This window comes from Cydia splendana, chromosome 5, assembly GCF_910591565.1.
Source record: "Cydia splendana chromosome 5, ilCydSple1.2, whole genome shotgun sequence".
NCBI classification, from domain to species: Eukaryota; Metazoa; Arthropoda; class Insecta; order Lepidoptera; family Tortricidae; genus Cydia; species Cydia splendana.
The window spans coordinates 10,512,585-10,529,670 of record NC_085964.1 but is presented as its reverse complement, the minus strand read 5'-3'; the positions used below and the strand labels follow the sequence as shown (position 1 = coordinate 10,529,670).

General features: G+C 37.4%; 4 protein-coding genes across 6 annotated transcripts in view; 1 reads left to right on the top strand and 3 right to left on the bottom strand.

Annotated features, from left to right (window-relative positions):
* LOC134790679 (cysteine desulfurase, mitochondrial) overlaps positions 1 to 1,653 on the bottom strand; it is a 64,872-nt gene extending 63,219 nt beyond the window's left edge. For both annotated transcript variants that reach the window (XM_063761577.1, XM_063761576.1), the window contains exons 1-4: positions 1,466 to 1,653; positions 1,317 to 1,396; positions 775 to 1,029; positions 256 to 421 (exon numbers count right to left, since the gene is read on the bottom strand). In XM_063761577.1, coding sequence (XP_063617647.1) covers positions 256 to 421; positions 775 to 1,029; positions 1,317 to 1,396; positions 1,466 to 1,583 — 619 coding nt within the window. In that variant the 5' untranslated portion in view covers positions 1,584 to 1,653. The remainder of the gene's footprint in view (positions 1 to 255; positions 422 to 774; positions 1,030 to 1,316; positions 1,397 to 1,465) is intronic.
* The window catches only part of LOC134790660 (MPN domain-containing protein CG4751), a 211,404-nt gene that overhangs the window by 189,340 nt on the left and 4,978 nt on the right, over positions 1 to 17,086 (top strand). The window contains exons 1-3 of one of the 2 annotated variants that reach the window (XM_063761536.1): positions 15,626 to 16,035; positions 16,120 to 16,236; positions 16,784 to 17,018. In XM_063761536.1, coding sequence (XP_063617606.1) covers positions 15,847 to 16,035; positions 16,120 to 16,236; positions 16,784 to 17,018 — 541 coding nt within the window. In that variant the 5' untranslated portion in view covers positions 15,626 to 15,846. Of the gene's footprint in view, positions 1 to 15,625; positions 16,036 to 16,119; positions 16,237 to 16,783; positions 17,019 to 17,086 lie in introns of those variants that run through there. The other variant, XM_063761537.1, reaches the window with a different exon arrangement.
* LOC134791109 (negative elongation factor E) lies at positions 7,879 to 10,085 on the bottom strand. Its single transcript, XM_063762137.1, has 4 exons — positions 9,732 to 10,085; positions 9,263 to 9,416; positions 8,587 to 8,766; positions 7,879 to 8,101 (listed from the first exon to the last, which is right to left on the bottom strand). The coding sequence occupies exons 1-4, from the start codon at positions 9,997 to 9,999 to the stop codon at positions 7,897 to 7,899; spliced, it is 807 nt and encodes a 268-aa protein (XP_063618207.1). The 5' UTR covers positions 10,000 to 10,085; the 3' UTR covers positions 7,879 to 7,896.
* LOC134790625 (ras-related protein Rab-30) lies at positions 13,333 to 15,022 on the bottom strand. Its single transcript, XM_063761484.1, has 3 exons — positions 14,609 to 15,022; positions 14,258 to 14,502; positions 13,333 to 13,678 (listed from the first exon to the last, which is right to left on the bottom strand). The coding sequence occupies exons 1-3, from the start codon at positions 14,786 to 14,788 to the stop codon at positions 13,480 to 13,482; spliced, it is 624 nt and encodes a 207-aa protein (XP_063617554.1). The 5' UTR covers positions 14,789 to 15,022; the 3' UTR covers positions 13,333 to 13,479.

Below are 17,086 nucleotides of genomic sequence, written 5' to 3'. Positions count from 1 at the left end.
TTCCCACCATGTACTACTAATGTATGCCAACCTCCCTTAGAACCCCTTACATCATGCACTTCACACATGCATAAGGGATATGATTTGTAATATCCTCAATAAATTATGACATACGTATGACTTTAAAATCAAAAACACATATTAATATTAACATACAATTAGGAAAATTCAATTTAGAACAGTATGGAAGACCTTTTTGTAGGCCTTTGGGTGGCTACTGGTTATGTAATAGCAGAAAAAAATATTAATAGCTACCTATTTCATTGTTGACTGTCATTATTGAAACAAGACTAGTTTCGGGGGTGAGTGCAGCTTCCAATTCTTTTAGGTCAATAATGCCATTGGCTCCCACCGGCAGATATGTAATCTTGAAACCCTCTCCTTCTAGTGCTCTGCATGAGTCCAGTACACATTTATGTTCCTAAAAATCAAGATTAGATCATAATATTACTATGTATAGCAGGGTCAATATAACTACAGCTACATATACCTGCATAGACCAACATTATTTGCATGTCTCTATGCGACAAGGTAGTTGATTCCTATGTGTAATCTATAAGTCGTTTAATTTCAAACTCGGGTAAATCCATCTATCAGTTTATGCAATTTTGGTATTAAGAAAAGTTAAAAGGGTAGATAATTGCTGAGGGTCAAATGGATTTACCCGAGTTTGAACTTAAGCAATACATATGTATGTATGATTTGCAACAAATTGCTACATTTGAAAATCTTGTTTTAAAAGACAAAAAATAAACTTCAAAAAAGGTTACTCACAATTTGAGTAGTAACAATATGCTTTTTCCTGGGCGCATAAAACCTAGCAACTCCTTTTACAGATATATTATTAGACTCCGTTGCTCCCGAGGTAAATATAATTTCCTTGGGATCCGCTCTAATGAGATTTGCTACTTGTTCTCTAGCTTTTTCCACAGCTGCTTCACTCTCCCAACCGTATGCATGAGTCCTAGAATGTGGATTGCCATGCTGTCCAACAAAGTAAGGCATCATCACGTCAAGTACTCGAGGGTCCTGAAATAACATATGTAATAAGTATTTAACCCACATTACACAGTTAAAAAATGTTAATAACAAAACTTCTGTGAGACACAGACATATTAAATATATTAAGAACGGGTTACTCACGTAGATTCGACTAAAAACGCTCGATATGTTTCACTCTGTACCTACATATCGTACATGTCGAGCGATTTTCGACTTAAAATACGTGAGTGACCAAAAATGTTGTGAAAAACATGGTTGTGATAGCAACAAAACGTGATAATATTTAAACAAACTTCTTGGTTATTAGCACTTACGACAGGTGTTGTCGCTTGAGCGTCGAAGTAAAGGGGCCGGCCAACCTCTTCATGTTTCAAGGAAAACTTATCGTTAATATCTGAAAACAAATTTCGTTTAGTCCACGGTGTATTGCATCACAGAAAAATAAGGGAAAAATGTTATGTACCTGTACTGAGAAACTTTAGGTTTCCCTGTGTACACAGTAAAATTCCAGTGTCTTGCGGTGCAGATATTTTTGCAGTTTTTGAGAGTAATGTTATAACGCTTTTTGATAAGCGAAACATTTTTCAATTTTTTTATTTTATGTATTTTTTTTTGTACGCCGCAAATCGCAACAAATCTTTAAATGCGCTCTATCTGCGAACTGTCAATGTCATATTGACATTGTTGACAAGAATGACAAAGTCCTCAAAGGACGGCTTCACACGGTCGCATGTTATCACATCACCAGTGGGGAGGCACATGGGAGACACTCCTGACTTCGGTCGAACTCGGCTCCGTTCGGCTCAGCATTGCTCCGAGCAATTATTAGGGTTGGCACCACTTGACTTCCTTTTGCTTGCACGACCACAGATAAGATAATCACTTGAATTTTGACAACCCTAAATGCTATGCAGACGACATACAGTACTGGGCAAGGGCCCAACGTTTTCTGTTCTCTTTCACGTCGCAGCAACTAGTATCATTTCTCTCTCCTCGCTCTTTTAAAAATGCCGTTTGTCAAAAAAGGACAACCATACTGTTGACAAGGTGGACTTCAAATCAAGTGTTGCCTTTCTTGATGCGCCCAGGCTGTGTATGTGTGCGTAAAAGCGTATATGTGTGCTCTTTTAGGGATGTGAAAAGTCGATTTTAATCATGTTATATATCGATAAACGCTACACAGCGGAACGAAATAGCGATTAATTGAAGCTTCAATATCTTCGTTAAACATAAACATAATTGAAATGCTAATGGATAATAAATATATTATAATATAATAATATAATTCAATTATTGCGGAACACCTATTTTAGGGCGTATTCATGTATTTTAATTAAATATCTGAACTTTCCCTTGGTTCTCTGCTGGGGCGTGACTATAAAATTGTGATCTGATAACCACAATAAAGAATAAAAGCGTTTTTGGTAATTTTAGGTATCGTTAAGCCTTTGAAGTAAAATTAAAATTGCAAGAAATGTCGATAGTTTATCGATATGACTTTATCGACATGGCTACAGCAACGTGGGCCTCATTGTTAATCGTACACTAAACAAAAGTGGCAACAGTGACAGCTCGCTGAGACACCGTCTCTATATATTATAAGTCTATGGTACTGGGGATGCCTATTAAGCCCTCTCCAGACTATGCGCGTGAATCGCGGGCGAAGCCGCGAACGCGAGTGTGTAGTCGATTTCGCTGTCTGCGAAAATCGACTCCACACTTGCGTTCGCGGCTTCGGCCGCGATTCACGCGCATAGTCTGGAGGGGGCTTTACACAGGCCCTGCCAATATCCCTCTTTCTGTAGCTCCCTCCAGACTATGCGCGTGAATCGCGGGCGAAGCCGCGAACGCAAGTGTGGAGTCGATTTTCGCAGACAGCGTAATCGACTCCACACTCGCGTTCGCGGCTTCGCCCGCGATTCACGCGCATAGTCTGGAGGGGGCTTGTGGTGCTGGAGAGTCGTGAAAAGCTTGTGTCGGACATTGAGAGCACTCTATCCAGAGTTTCGGTGTGGGGTCGGGACAATTTAGTGCGATTCAACCCCACCAAGACACTCGTTTGCGCGTTCACCGCTAAGAAAATCCCATTTACTGTGGTAAAGACTGCTGCTTTATAAATCGCAAGTCAGACCCCATATGGAATACTGCTGTCACCTTTGGGCAGGAGCACCTGGATGCCAGCTTGGACCCTTCGACTCAGTCCAAAGGCGCGCTGTACGAATCGTCGATGATCCCAAACTCACAAGCGGTATTGAACCTACCGAGATCACAAGATTTTGCCTCCTTGTGTGTGTTCTACCGCTTGTACAATGGGCTGTGCTCTGAGGAACTATTTGACATGATGCCAACGGCCGCTTTCTATCACCGCACCGCTCGTCGTCGGCGGGGTGTTCATCCTCACACCCTAGAACTTAAATGGCGTACTGTGCGATTTAAGAGGAATTTTCTCCCGCAGACGCTCCGGCTGTGGAATGAGCTCCCTTCCGAGGTTTTCCCGAGGGTCTACAGTATGGGGTTCTTCAAAAAAGGAGTGTACAGGTTTTTAAAAGGTCGGCAACGCGCATGTAACACCTCTGGAGTTGCAGGCGTCCATAGGCTACGGTGACTGCTTACCATCAGGCGGGCCGTATGCTTGTTTGCCACCGATGTGGTATATAAAAAAAAACTTTTCTCTTTCGTTAAATAATATCTCCCATACTAGGCACTCAAATTCTACTAATAGAATTGAAATCGAGTGGTTAATACCGCTAGATTCCAAATTTCGATCGTTCGTATTTCAAAAATTAGCATTTCGCCGTTTTCCATCGACTTTCGAGGGACGAAATCGAGTGATCGAATTTCAAAAATCGGCCCCCTGGAATGCAGAAGGAGGAACCATAGATCTAGATCACAGAAGAAATAATAGTACTACCGTACAGAAAAGAAACTTCCTACAAAACTGAAGTTTGACAGCGGTTCGGGGTCGAATCATGCTATCCCTTTCTAATATATGGCACTATCCCTTTCGGCTATTTAGGGTTGTCAAAATTGGTTGTCTATTGTTTGTCCGAAAATTATATAAAATAATACTCATATGCCCGAATTTTACTTGCCCGAATTTCATTTGCCCGAATTGTTTGTTTACCATAAAAATTATGTGACATACTCTTTGTTTACCCGATTATTCGATTCCAGAACGTACGAGTGCCATACGTGTTGTTGTCCATATTATTAATTGTAATAATATTATTTAATAGAATATTTAAACGCCATACTAAATATGGTTTTTCCCCGAATCCATGCATGCAAACAATGCATTTACTCACTATATTCCTGTAGGCGCTCTAAAAATATTTATAAACTTGTAATTATTAAACATGTGGTGTTATTCGTACGAGAAAAACAAAAAAGTGAAGTCGAAGTTTTACTGGGTCTGCGAATTACGCAAGGAGTTAAATTGCAATGCGCGAGCAATAACGTTGTGTTCCGAAAATACTGAAAATCATACGCTTGTGAAAAGTAATACTAATCATAATCATGAACCCGATGCCAACAGGGTTATTGTCGCAAGCTTGAAAAATGACTTAAAAAGCATTGCATGTCGCTTGTTCGCAGTTCTAACCTAACCTAACCTACTTTCTGGTAGCCGTTTTATTTTGTAAAAAGAGCCGGAGCAAGGCGCGCAAAAAAAAAGACCTAACATCGAAGTCTAAGGCGGGAGCTCCGCTTCGCTTCGCTCCCGCCTTAGACTTCTGAACCTAACCTATCCGAGTCGGAGTGCCCCGGAAAGTCTTGCTCGCTCGCTTCGCTCGCTCGCTTGTTCGCAGTTCTAACCTAACCTAACCTACTTTCTGGTAGCCGTTTTATTTTGTAAAAAGAGCCGGAGCAAGGCGCGCAAAAAAAAAGACCTAACATCGAAGTCTAAGGCGGGAGCTCCGCTTCGCTTCGCTCCCGCCTTAGACTTCTGAACCTAACCTATCCGAGTCGGAGTGCCCCGGAAAGTCTTGCTCGCTCGCTTCGCTCGCTCGCTTGTTCGCAGTTCTAACCTAACCTAACCTACTTTCTGGTAGCCGTTTTATTTTGTAAAAAGAGCCGGAGCAAGGCGCGCAAAAAAAAGACCTAACATCGAAGTCTAAGGCGGGAGCTCCGCTTCGCTTCGCTCCCGCCTTAGACTTCTGAACCTAACCTATCCGAGTCGGAGTGCCCCAGAAAGTCTTGCTCGCTCGCTTCGCTCGCTCGCTTGTTCGCAGTTCTAACCTAACCTAACCTACTTTCTGGTAGCTGTTTTATTTTGTAGGAGGTCACAGTTCTAACCTAACCTAACCTACTTTCTGGGAAGCAATTTGAATGGCAAATTATATTATGGCTAGTGATAATTATGGCTTACAATGATGATGACAAATGATATTATTGAAATTGATTTTATGGGAAACAATGTTTCTGGCACGTGACTAATATAGTAAACAATAAGTATTGCATATGTATATTATGGGAAACAATATAATGGCTGTTGACTATTATGGCAAATGAAATTATGGCAAATGAAATTCTGGCAAGTGGGTGTATACCGTCAAAATTCAAGTGATTATCTTATCTGTGGTCGTGCACGCAAAAGGAAGTCAAGTATTATATTCTCTTTGGGAGCAATGCAGGGGACCGATTTTGAATTTCGACCACTCGATTTCGTGTATTTCATTAAATAATATCTCCACTACTAGGCATTCAAATTCTACTAATAGAATTGAAATCGAGTGGTAAATACCAATAGATTCCAAATTTCGATAGCTCGTATTTCAAAAAATAGCATTTCGCCGTTTTGCACCGATTTTCGAGTGACGAAATCGAGCGATCGAAATTCAAAAATCGGCCACCTGAGCCGAGTTTGGCCGAAGTCAGGAGTTTCGCACCCCTGGTTATGGTATATATACATTCTAAATATTTTATTAATCTTACAGCCTGGCAAAAAAATAGTAGAAATTAAAAAGTGGCAGCACTGTAGTGTCGTCCCGTTCTTTTATATATATTCATTGGATACCCAATCAGCCGCAAAAAATGGCCCCGCAAAAGTAACGTTAAAACAGATCACGCGTTACTTTTTCGTTTAGTCTTGTATGGACCGCTCAAATGTGAAGTTGTCAACAATGTCGTAAAATGGTCGTCAAAATATGCAAAAATAACAATGATAAAATAAGGAAAAAGCTTGGAATGTATTTCTTTCGGTTAGTTCTTTGGATAGCATTACATAATTTATGTAATCTGGTGGTAATTTCATGGTTTTGTATAAATTATTTTGTTAGTACCAAAGAAGGGATGTGAAGGAACAAAAATCTAATGAGTCGATGTGAGGTCAATACTTTTTTTATTTTTATATGGAATTCGTAAGATATAATATTATGTTTAAATTCAAGATTTCCAAGAAAACCTATGCGACGTGCTGAGTGTACTGCTATTATAGCAAGAGATAGGGGTGATGCAGTTTTAAATAAGGCAAAACGGCACTTGTGTGTTCGGCGCATTTCCCTGTTTCCGACATATACACGACCAATAAGGGCTTACATCGACTAACTGTAAATGTTAAACCTGTCTGAACACAGTGACAACCACAGGATTTTCTTGATAAAGACCATAACCAATCAGTACCAGTAGCGACCTGAATATCCCCGTGCACTATATTGCAAAGAACGAAAGTGCGAAGATTATTATGTAGATCTAAAATACACAGTTATTTAATAAGTTGAATTTATTTCAAGGAAAATAGTATTTAAAGACGTACCTATATATACTTACTTATTAAAAATAAATTTGTTTTATGTAACTTAAACGGGTTGTTACCATGAATTAATTTTATTTGAACTCCCGATCAAATTAAATTGATTCATTTATTACTTTGGGTTTTCTGTACAGTAATACCAAAAAGAATAGATAGTATAGAGGGGTCCTGTCATTGTAAATTTTGTAGTCACTGTAAATTTACTGCCATCTATCGACACACGACTAAAACTCAAAATGAAAACGTATAAAGTTATCAAAACATGTATATATATGGATAAATGATTTTATTATTTTTATATCATTTTGATCCATGTTCATTCACTGATATATGTGTTAAAATTGTTAAATATGAAACGGTGTCGTCACGCCATCTAGCCGAGGATAGGCTAAAGGTGTGTGCGCCATCTATTCGAGAATGACTTTTGCTTCAATTCCGAGGCACGTTTTTTCCTTAGACTTTATTCGTCTTATACGAAGTTACATATGTCTTTGGTAATACCTATTAAAATGTACCAAAGGGACTCCATTCGTTCATTATTCTCATTTGACGTTGTTTGACGTAAATACAAAGGTGAAGTTACGTTTAGTGCCATCGGACTTAAAGTTTTAACAGTGTTGGTACTAATGTTTACAAATTTGACACTTAATGCTTACGACAGTAAGTTCTTTTCCGTACAAAACATTTATCTTGACTCAAAATTTACGTAAGCGTTTTTATCATCAATGCAAATTTGCCGCTACTGTCATTCTGACCCACATTTTGTTGACGTTTTTGTTCCGCTCTGTGTCTATTTCTAATATTAAGTCAGTGTATATATTGATTTGAAAGAGACGACACTACAGTGTTACCACTTTTTAATTTCTACTCTTTTTTGCCAGACTGTAGTTACTTTTATTAAATTTATAGGCTCGATACTTTTTTTAATACTTAGTAATATTCTCACCAATTTCACTTGTTTAAATTTGCCCTGAATAGATGAGAATGGGAATCATACAATATATTTCCAAATGATTACGGCCTCGTGCCCATATGGCATAGATTTCTATTTATGTAATATATCGGGTAGACGGGATGGGTAATATGCTGAGATAATATGTGAAGTAGGTTGAGCATGTAAAAAAATAAAATTCTGAAATAGTTTATTAATCAAAGATATCGTCATAGACGAGGAGATTTCGTTTAGCGTCTTTAGGCGGCGGGGGATTTCGCGGCGACGCTGCCGGAGCCCACGAGCCAGAGGTCTGCGGGGGCCGCCGCGTGGTGGTCACTCGCCAACCCTCCTCGTTGCCGTCGAGAGCCGTGAGGGCGAGCGCGGCTACGTCCGCAGTGTCAAATGTCAGGAACACCCTGGAAATAACATTTGTTGAATTTCCAATGTCAATGCAAATTTATAATGTCATTTGCATTCAAACGTTCTTGTTGCTAGGCCTACTTGAAAGTATAGATATTTAGAATTTAATTTAATCTAGAATAGAAGTTGCTCTAATCTAACCTTTACGTCATAATGTCGCTATATTTGAATTCTAGAGTAACATAAGAGAAACATTTATTGAGGAAGCGAGCGCAAAGGGCGAGCAAAGCATTTCCGTTTCTTCTTGGGCAAGAATGCTTTTATATGTCAGGCTGTTCTCATCTAAGTCTCTAGAGGTTGCATTTGTCCAATCCTCGTGAAATTTCGCGAGTATGTTCGATAATGAAATTGATTTATTTTATTGATTCAGTATTCGGTTTTTTTTTTTTCATTATTCAATGCAAATGAGTACCTGACATGCAAGGCCTACTCTAGAGTTCAGAGTCACTAGTTTTTAAAAGATTAAAAGTCAGAAACATACTTGTCTTCATCAGCTTCTTGAGTATAAGTGAACGGCTCATAGCTGGCAAGGCGTCGCCGAATAACTTCCTCTGTAATCCGAGTGCCTGCCACTTGCAGTGTGCAACTCTTTGCAGCAGGAGCAGCACTTGCACTTCCTGGGGTTTCACTTCCAGGTGGATTGCGTGGGCCTTTTTCTTCCCTTGAATAATTATATTAAAAATTATAAATTAACAATTGGCTTAAATATCAGCAGAATACCAAATACTGTATTTAATACTTTTCATAGAATAGAATAGAATAGATTTATTCGTAAGCACAAACGATCGGAACAGTACATATAGACATAGAGTCTATGTGTACGATATAAGATATCTCATCACCCATCAATGACCAGGATGACCTTTCATGTCGTATACTGTGAAATAAACTGCTTGTTTATATTAACTAATTGTATTGTTGGATATTAAAATAATTCAAAACTGTTTTAATCATGTTGTGCCTAATACCTATAAAGCTTCCTCTAATAAACCTATAGAATTAATGGAATTGACTAAGTAACAACAATGAATTAATACATTGGTTGATCCCTGAAACTATCATCAGTATCATCACTAGACAAACTAAATAATATAATATTGATTTTTTTTAATTATAAATTAAACATTTGAAGCAATAGTTTTGAAACAATAACATACTTATCTCTTGCTGTGACAAATGAATCATATAAATATTTGACTTTGGGAGTAGGCTTCTCTTCCGGAGGCGGGGGTTCTTGAGATGCGCTGAATGGCTGATATGAGGCTACCCCACCAGCAGCCCCAGTAGATCCACTCAGCTTGCGTTCTCTTCCTATCAATTGAAACATGATTTTAAATAAATATTATGAGACAATTTACACATTCAATTAAGTCTAACAGTAAGGTCAAAAAGTCTTGGTATAATACACTGGGCTCCTAACAGACCTTAGCAATTTATCTTACCAAAACAAAGCTTCAAAAGTTTAGTCTTTAAAGTGTATAAAAAATTAGACACAAAGTTGATGTTCACAGAATGTTATGATAACCAGCACTTACATAGTTAACCATTTCGAAAAAAATGGTTCTTTAATTGAGTACACAAGGTATGTTGGGCGACGGTGTACAATGATTATTGAATATTTCTAACCTGCTCGTGGTCTCTTGAAGCTAGCATTCTGTGGTTGAGGTGGCGGGCTCTTGATAGCCTGTATAGCTCCGCTTTTTATCAACTTTCGTGCTATTTCTCGAGCGTCGCGAGCCTCAGTAGGCCGTTTTGGAAGAACTGGCTTCTCTGGCTCCTGTTTGGGTGCCTTGAGAGCTTGAAGTGCTTTTTTCTTTTTCTTTAATTTCTGATATTTCGCTTGTAGCATAAGTTCTTCCTCGGTAAGGTTAGAAGGGAAATGTAAATACACCATGTTGTGGTTTACTCGAGAAACGTATACAATTTACCAAGAAATATTGCTTTAAATGCTATATATTTTACATGTTTTCACTTATAATAGGTAAATTCAAAGAGAATAATATAAATATCCAAGCTCCAAAGCATCTAAATTCACTGATTCACTTGGCACTCTTGGCAGTGACACTGACAGATCAGAATGACATTGACAGTAGGCACTGGAGGCACACATTTAGGGCATCTTTCTCTCTTACTCCAATTAAGGCGTAATTAGAGTGACAGAGAAAGATGCCCGCAATTTGTGAATGGGGTTGGCAACTGTCAAAGGTTTGCATAGATGGCGCCATCATAGCTTGCCCCTTTTTCTATGAGATTTGGCTTAAAGGGCTGGCATCCAGTGTATTAAAAAAACAAAAATTTTACACAATAGGGATTGACAGGGCAAGCTATGATGGCGCCATCTGCTAAAAACTTCCACCGGCCAACCCCATTTCGGAGTCCAGACGGGACAATGGGGTTGGCAACTGTCAAAGGTTTGCCTAGATGGCGCCATCATAGCTTGCCCCTTTTTCTATGAGATTTGGCTTAAAGAGCTGGCATCCAGGGTATTAAAAAAACAAAAATTTGACACAATTCTCAATTCTAGGGATTGACGGGGCAAGCTATGATGGCGCCATCTGCTAAAAACTTCCACCGGCCAACCCCATTGATCGCCCGATAAGTAGGAAAGTAGCCTATAGCGTTTTCGCTGCTACTCCTACTGAAAGATACATAAGACTATCCCGTTCGGTCATTTCCTCCCACCCCTCATGCCTGATCCAGTTATACTTGGTCAAGCCAGGCCTCCGTCACACGCTCAAGGCCACGCGCTATATGCCTACCGCTCGGCGTATCGTCGACGATACAACCGACAGAGGGCCGCCGAACGCCCGCCTCAGCGCTCGCACCGCATTGCACCGCGCGTTTCCCGCGCTTATGCTTCGAAATGCCGAAACCACGTAATTATTTTGCAGTAGATGGGTGAAAAAGTAAAAAAAAAACAAAGGAAAAAGCCTATAATAAAGATTCATCTTTTTATGGCGGGCTAAAGGTCCCACCTGAAACGTTTAATAATTATATTCAAGGGTTAGAAAAAGTATTTTTAAATAATTTTGACGACGTAATAATTAATCGACCGGTAGCACCGTATTACAACTTTTAAAAACCGTTGCCTTGCTCCTGAATATTTATTAAAATTATTTACGCGATTTAGGATATTTTCAACTATAAAATTTTAATAACAGAGAATTCCGAGAAGGGAAAAAATTATAAATCATTATATTAAAACTAAAACATATTTGATTCGCAACATTCCTTTTATTACAATAATCATCATAGGTAGGGTAGCTACAACCCTAGCGCATTCTTACGAGGACGCGTTGGCACGTGACTCGCACGGCGGGCAACACAGTCTCGACTCTGTGCGCGTAATTATGGTACATTTCTTCTTGTCCTGAGCAGCAGGTATTATTATTAAGGTTCTGTAGGCTATTATAGCGTAGGTATTTTTGCTTTTATTTGGGAATGAAGTATCTGTTACGTAGTAACTATTTATTAATCTGTGGTCAAGCAGATTTGTTTGACTATGATCTATAAGGATCTATATATACTAGATTCATGAAAATTGGTCATTGACGCCAATTTTATTTCTGATCAAATCGGTCAATTGGGATTACTGTCATAAACGTCTATATTTTTTTCCTGTAGGCAATATTTAGAAAGGAACAGAGATCTCCTTTCGACCTCTCGCTCAGCACGTTTTCCTTCTGGTAATTTTATAAAACCCTTGGGTGTACAGAGTGATTTTTTTTAAATGGGACATCTGAGGGCAGCTAACAGATCTTGTGCTGCTTTTTAAATAGGGCACTGAGCCCTATTTAAAAATCTACCATGTATATACGGCAATTATTATTGACCGAGCGTAGCGAAGGTCTTTGTATTAACTGGTATTAACGTGGCCAAAATTCTTTCGTATGTCTGTCCGGATATTCTGCTCTAAAGTGGTTTTTTTTTTCCAACCAATTCATGTGAAATTTTGTGTGTAGGTTGATTATCGAATAATTATCGATTTTCTGTCGATTCTGTTTTTTGGGTTTATTTCAAATTGGCGGCAATTGTAAAAAAGTTGGGTTTTAAAGTTAGCATTTTTTTATTTTTTACAATGTTAGCCAATAAAATTATCGTGTTGATAATAATTATACAATACTGCATAAAAAAATAAAATTAATGTTACCCCTTACGTCAGATTCAGACTTAATTAGACATTACAACACACACATTACAAACATTGAGGGCATATGTTTACAAACAGCATGTAAGTAACGATTACACAAAAATTTTTAGGTATTTAGCACCATTAACATAACAAAATATCTAGAACTTTGAAAAGCTATGCCCCTTACGCTTTATATATAAATCATAAATAGGTATACCTAATAATTTGAAAGTTGATAATAAGAGTGGTCACTGGCATGAGTGGTATGGACACAAGGCGAGTTCTGCATAATAAATGCTTGTTACCATCTTAATATAAGTATATGAGTGAACAAACTAAAGAACTATATGATTTAAGTTCAAGACATCATAATTAAATTACGTTATTATTATTCATAAATTACGTCATTTCAAATTAGCGGCGGGGGGTCTGGACATCGGATGATGGTAGCATGACGTAGGAGGAAACGGGGTCATTCGAAGCATGATTTTTGGATGACTTTAGGGGGGGGGGGGGGGGGGGTCAAAAATCGGTGACGTAATTTATGGACAGCCCCCTACAACAATATTCTTTTCTGTCCGTACATGGTAATTCACTGTATAGTCATGCTTCATCATAATCTCACACCAAGTATACAAAATAGATATGGCGTACATAAGGATCAGAATGCGTTCACGGTGGAACTTCAAATAGGCGCAGTTGGCCCATGGGGGCACTTGCACCAACTGTCGTTGTAAAAATTCTTCCTTTAAAATAAACAAAACTTAGTTAGTTTTCGGTCACTTCACTTCACTTCACACACGGAACACTTCATGAACATAAAATTAAAGCTTCTTTTATAAAACCTACAAGACATCAAAAATAATAATAATCAGTGGTAAGTTACAAAATACCAAAGTTTATAGACAATGTCACCTCTATATCTGACATAAATATGAACATTTAGAGCAAATAACTAGATACCTATAATTATTCCTTGGCAAAGGCAGCTTATTTTACTAAAGGTACTAATACCAATATTTATAAAATGCATAGCCATGCCCAATTTCAGTAGGCAACCCTAATCATATGTATATTTTAAATAATAATCATCATAATGAACCTAAATATTATACAGGATACAAACACACATAAATTACACTGTCAATTCACAAAGCAAAAGTAATTAAGGTGATTTTGTAGATTTGAAAACAACAGGGAATAATTACTTAAGTGGTAAGTAAATGCTTAAGTTTAATAGCTTCAGCAACTGCAGCTGGGATCTTCAGGTGGTTCGGGGTTTGATATCTTAAAGCTATCATGATCTAAGGTCTGCAACTCAATCCTCGATCTGTTTGATTCCACCAATTGTAAAGCAATGTCAGAAAACATTTCTTCAATGCCTTTTCCATTCTTACATGATGTCTTGTATGTGGTGTTTATGAGATTGTGACATTGTTCACTGAAAAAAGGAAAGATTTTCTGTAACATTCAGTTATTTTATTCAGAAATATTTACATGCACTAAAAACTTATTTGTGACTTTTTATACTATGTAATAGGTATCACATTATCGGTTGTCGATAAGATTGATTTCAAATGCAATCTTTATGGAAATAGCACCTTATTGACAAGCAACAATAAGTACCCTTTTGGTTGAGAATGGCACATTTAAGCTCTGGTTATATATTCAAATTAAGTTCTGTTTATTTGACTGGTAGAGAATGCCATTTGGCATTAAATTGCCATTTGTTGTATATATTTTGTGCAATAAAGTTTAAATAAATAAATACTTTAGGTACAAACAGCAACACTCCTAACTGTACATAGGTGGACCTTATTACAAAACGCATAACTGGGTCAATGGTACTAACGGTACTAAAATGAAAGTTTGCTTACTGATACTTTTCTACTAAAATTACATAATATTGGTTGGACTAATTGTGGTAATCAGTACTTGGGATATAAAAGCAAGAAATCTTTAAGACATTTTATTTTCAATCATGTGCCATAATCATTATAATGTTTGCTAATCAACATACCAGAATGTTTCTATGTCCGCATCAGTAACCTGTGGAGATGTTCCTTCAAGATCAGATTTGTTTCCACACAAAAATATTTTGGCGTTTTCAGCATATGTCACAATATCCAGCAAGTGCTGACTCAGTACATGGAATGATGAAGAATTGTCCAGGGAGAACACTAAGATGGCAGCTTCCGCAAATTTATAGTAGCTGGACGTAACAGATGCTATTCTCTCCATGCCTCCAGTATCCCATAACTGTAACTGTTACAGAATTTGTTAATGCAGGTGTAGCAAAAAAATATATTTGGTGTATGTATTAATAAAAGATTTGAATTATAATAAATAACATTGTATAATTAGGACTGACCTTGATTTCTTTGTCTCCAACCTGATAATTTTTTTCAAAATGATCGAGTCCCAAAGTAGCTCTCCTGTCTGCGTTAGGAACAAAGGTGTCATTGATAAATCGTCGAAATATAGAACTCTTCCCAACACCGTATTCGCCACATAATATTACTTTAAGAACTGGTGTTTTAACTACAGCCATGGCTGATCTTGCGTAGGCAAGGTTACACACAAACTGAATTGTATAATTAATTAAGACGATTAGACCGGATCATCTTCAATGATACGTGAAATTTGTCGACACTGCGTATATTTTATTGGCCACCTATACGGAAATACACGGGACAAATTAGTTGAAAAATGGTTCACAGCGGTGCATTTGTAACAGCATTTTAAATTACAATCGTTTAGAATCAATAAATAAATAAACAATCATGTCATTCAAAGGCAATTTACATTATTTTAAAGAATGAATTATGAATGAAATAGAAGTTGGATGTCAAAATGATGCAAAAAATGTCAACGCATTTTTTTTCTAATGAGTTCAATGTAGCTCATGGAAATATGAGCATTCAATGCAAATGTATTTAATTTAGGGCAAACTTAGGGTATAAAATATTAAAAAAAATTGTAAATGAAAAATTAATAAACAACTACATTAAGTATACTTGGTCAAGCAGATCTTGTCAGTAGAAAAAGGCGCGAAATTTAAATTTTCTATGAGACGATATCCCTTCGCGCCTACATTTTTCAAATTTGCCGCCTTTTTCTACAGACTAGATCTGCTTGACCAAGTATAGTTGAATAAATCATAAAAATTGTAACAGACGGGCGTACCGGACCGCGACTTGATTCGTCACAAGGTCTATAGAGCCCGTAACAAGCACCGGATATTGTATTATAAAAAATGTCAAGTTTGTCTATGCAAAAGCGTTTTGTTTTCTACAAAAATGTTCTTCGAAAATCCGGCCCATCTTGTTTGACGTTTGATTGATTGGATTGGTTAAATTGGTTTGGTTACATTACAAATTACGATACAATACCAGAAAAGTGTTGTTAATGCAATTACTAGGTGCTTGGTGATTTCCTTGGATAATTTTGTTGATACATTCAACAGGTATACAAATTTCAAAACAGAAGAAAATACCAACACCAAAGTTATTAAACAAGCTTTACACCGGTTTTGTACTTTAAAGCGCTGCGATGTTTTTATCCAGCCAATAAATATTTTTTTTAAATTTATCAATATACTAGAACGCCATGGATCTACAAACTTCGCATTTAGCTGCTGCTTTGATGTCTGGCACAAACTCTTATGCCAGTAATACAGTACCAGAGACTGCAGTCAAAAGTGTTCCTGATGATGTTAAAGCGGAGAAACCTACCGAGAAAGACAGTTTAGAGGAAGAGAAAGAAGAAATTGGAAGTGGCGAAGAGTTTACAGATGAGGCAAGTCTCTAGTTTCATATAAGAGAACTTACAATGAAAATATTTGTCATCAATTCCTTACTCATTTTTGGCTTATTTTTTTAGGAATCTGAAACACAACCAGGTAACAAGTCTACACCTGGTCGAGGTGTGACTCTGCAAATGTTATTGGAAGAAAAAATGTTGGAACCAGGCAATGCTGCAATGACAATAGAATATTTGGTTAGTATAATTATTTTACAGCTTGCTCCATTTGAAAATCATTCCACCCGAGTATGTTTTGTTAAATTATGCATGTGTACTATCGTCCAAACTGTGAACTGTACATAGATGGACCTTATGCCTTTTGTAATAAGGTCCACCGATGTACAGTTAGGAGTGTTGCTGTTTGTATGGTGTAGCTTTCGGAGACAATTTTTTTTGAGAATGAACTATAAAATTATGTGGTAAAGATCTGGCTATGAAACAATACCAAATCTGACAAGATAGGACTTACACTGTTATTATTCAAATGTGCAAAGTGGCTGAAAAGGAGTAGCAGCCAATCTGGTATCTGGTATCCTATACCAATCTGGTATAATAAAACAACTTACTTTGTTCAAAGTAAGCTGTCCTGCAGCCAGCAAGAAAGCAATTTGCTGTTAATATTTTCTTCACATACAATGTGCATAATTTTCTGTGAATAGTACATAAAATAAATAAAAAAAATTTTTTGTTTTTATGTTTATGGATAACTTCTGATAACAATTTATTTAAATTTTCCTTACAGGGACAAAAATTTGTAGGTGATTTACAATCCGATGGAAAGATTAAATCTCATGAGACTGAAACTATATTTTGCTCTCCGTCCGCTTGGGCAATACATTGCAAAAGAATCATAAACCCCGACAAAAGGTCTGGTTGTGGCTGGGCATCTGTCAAGTATAGAGGCAAGAAACTGGATACAATTAAAGCCACTTATTTGAGGAAGAAACAACTTCAAAGAGAAAACATGCATACTGATGGTATGTTCTTATTCATTTTTTTAGCCGTTTCGGCAGCCTTGTTCATACTGTATATGTTTTGTTATTTG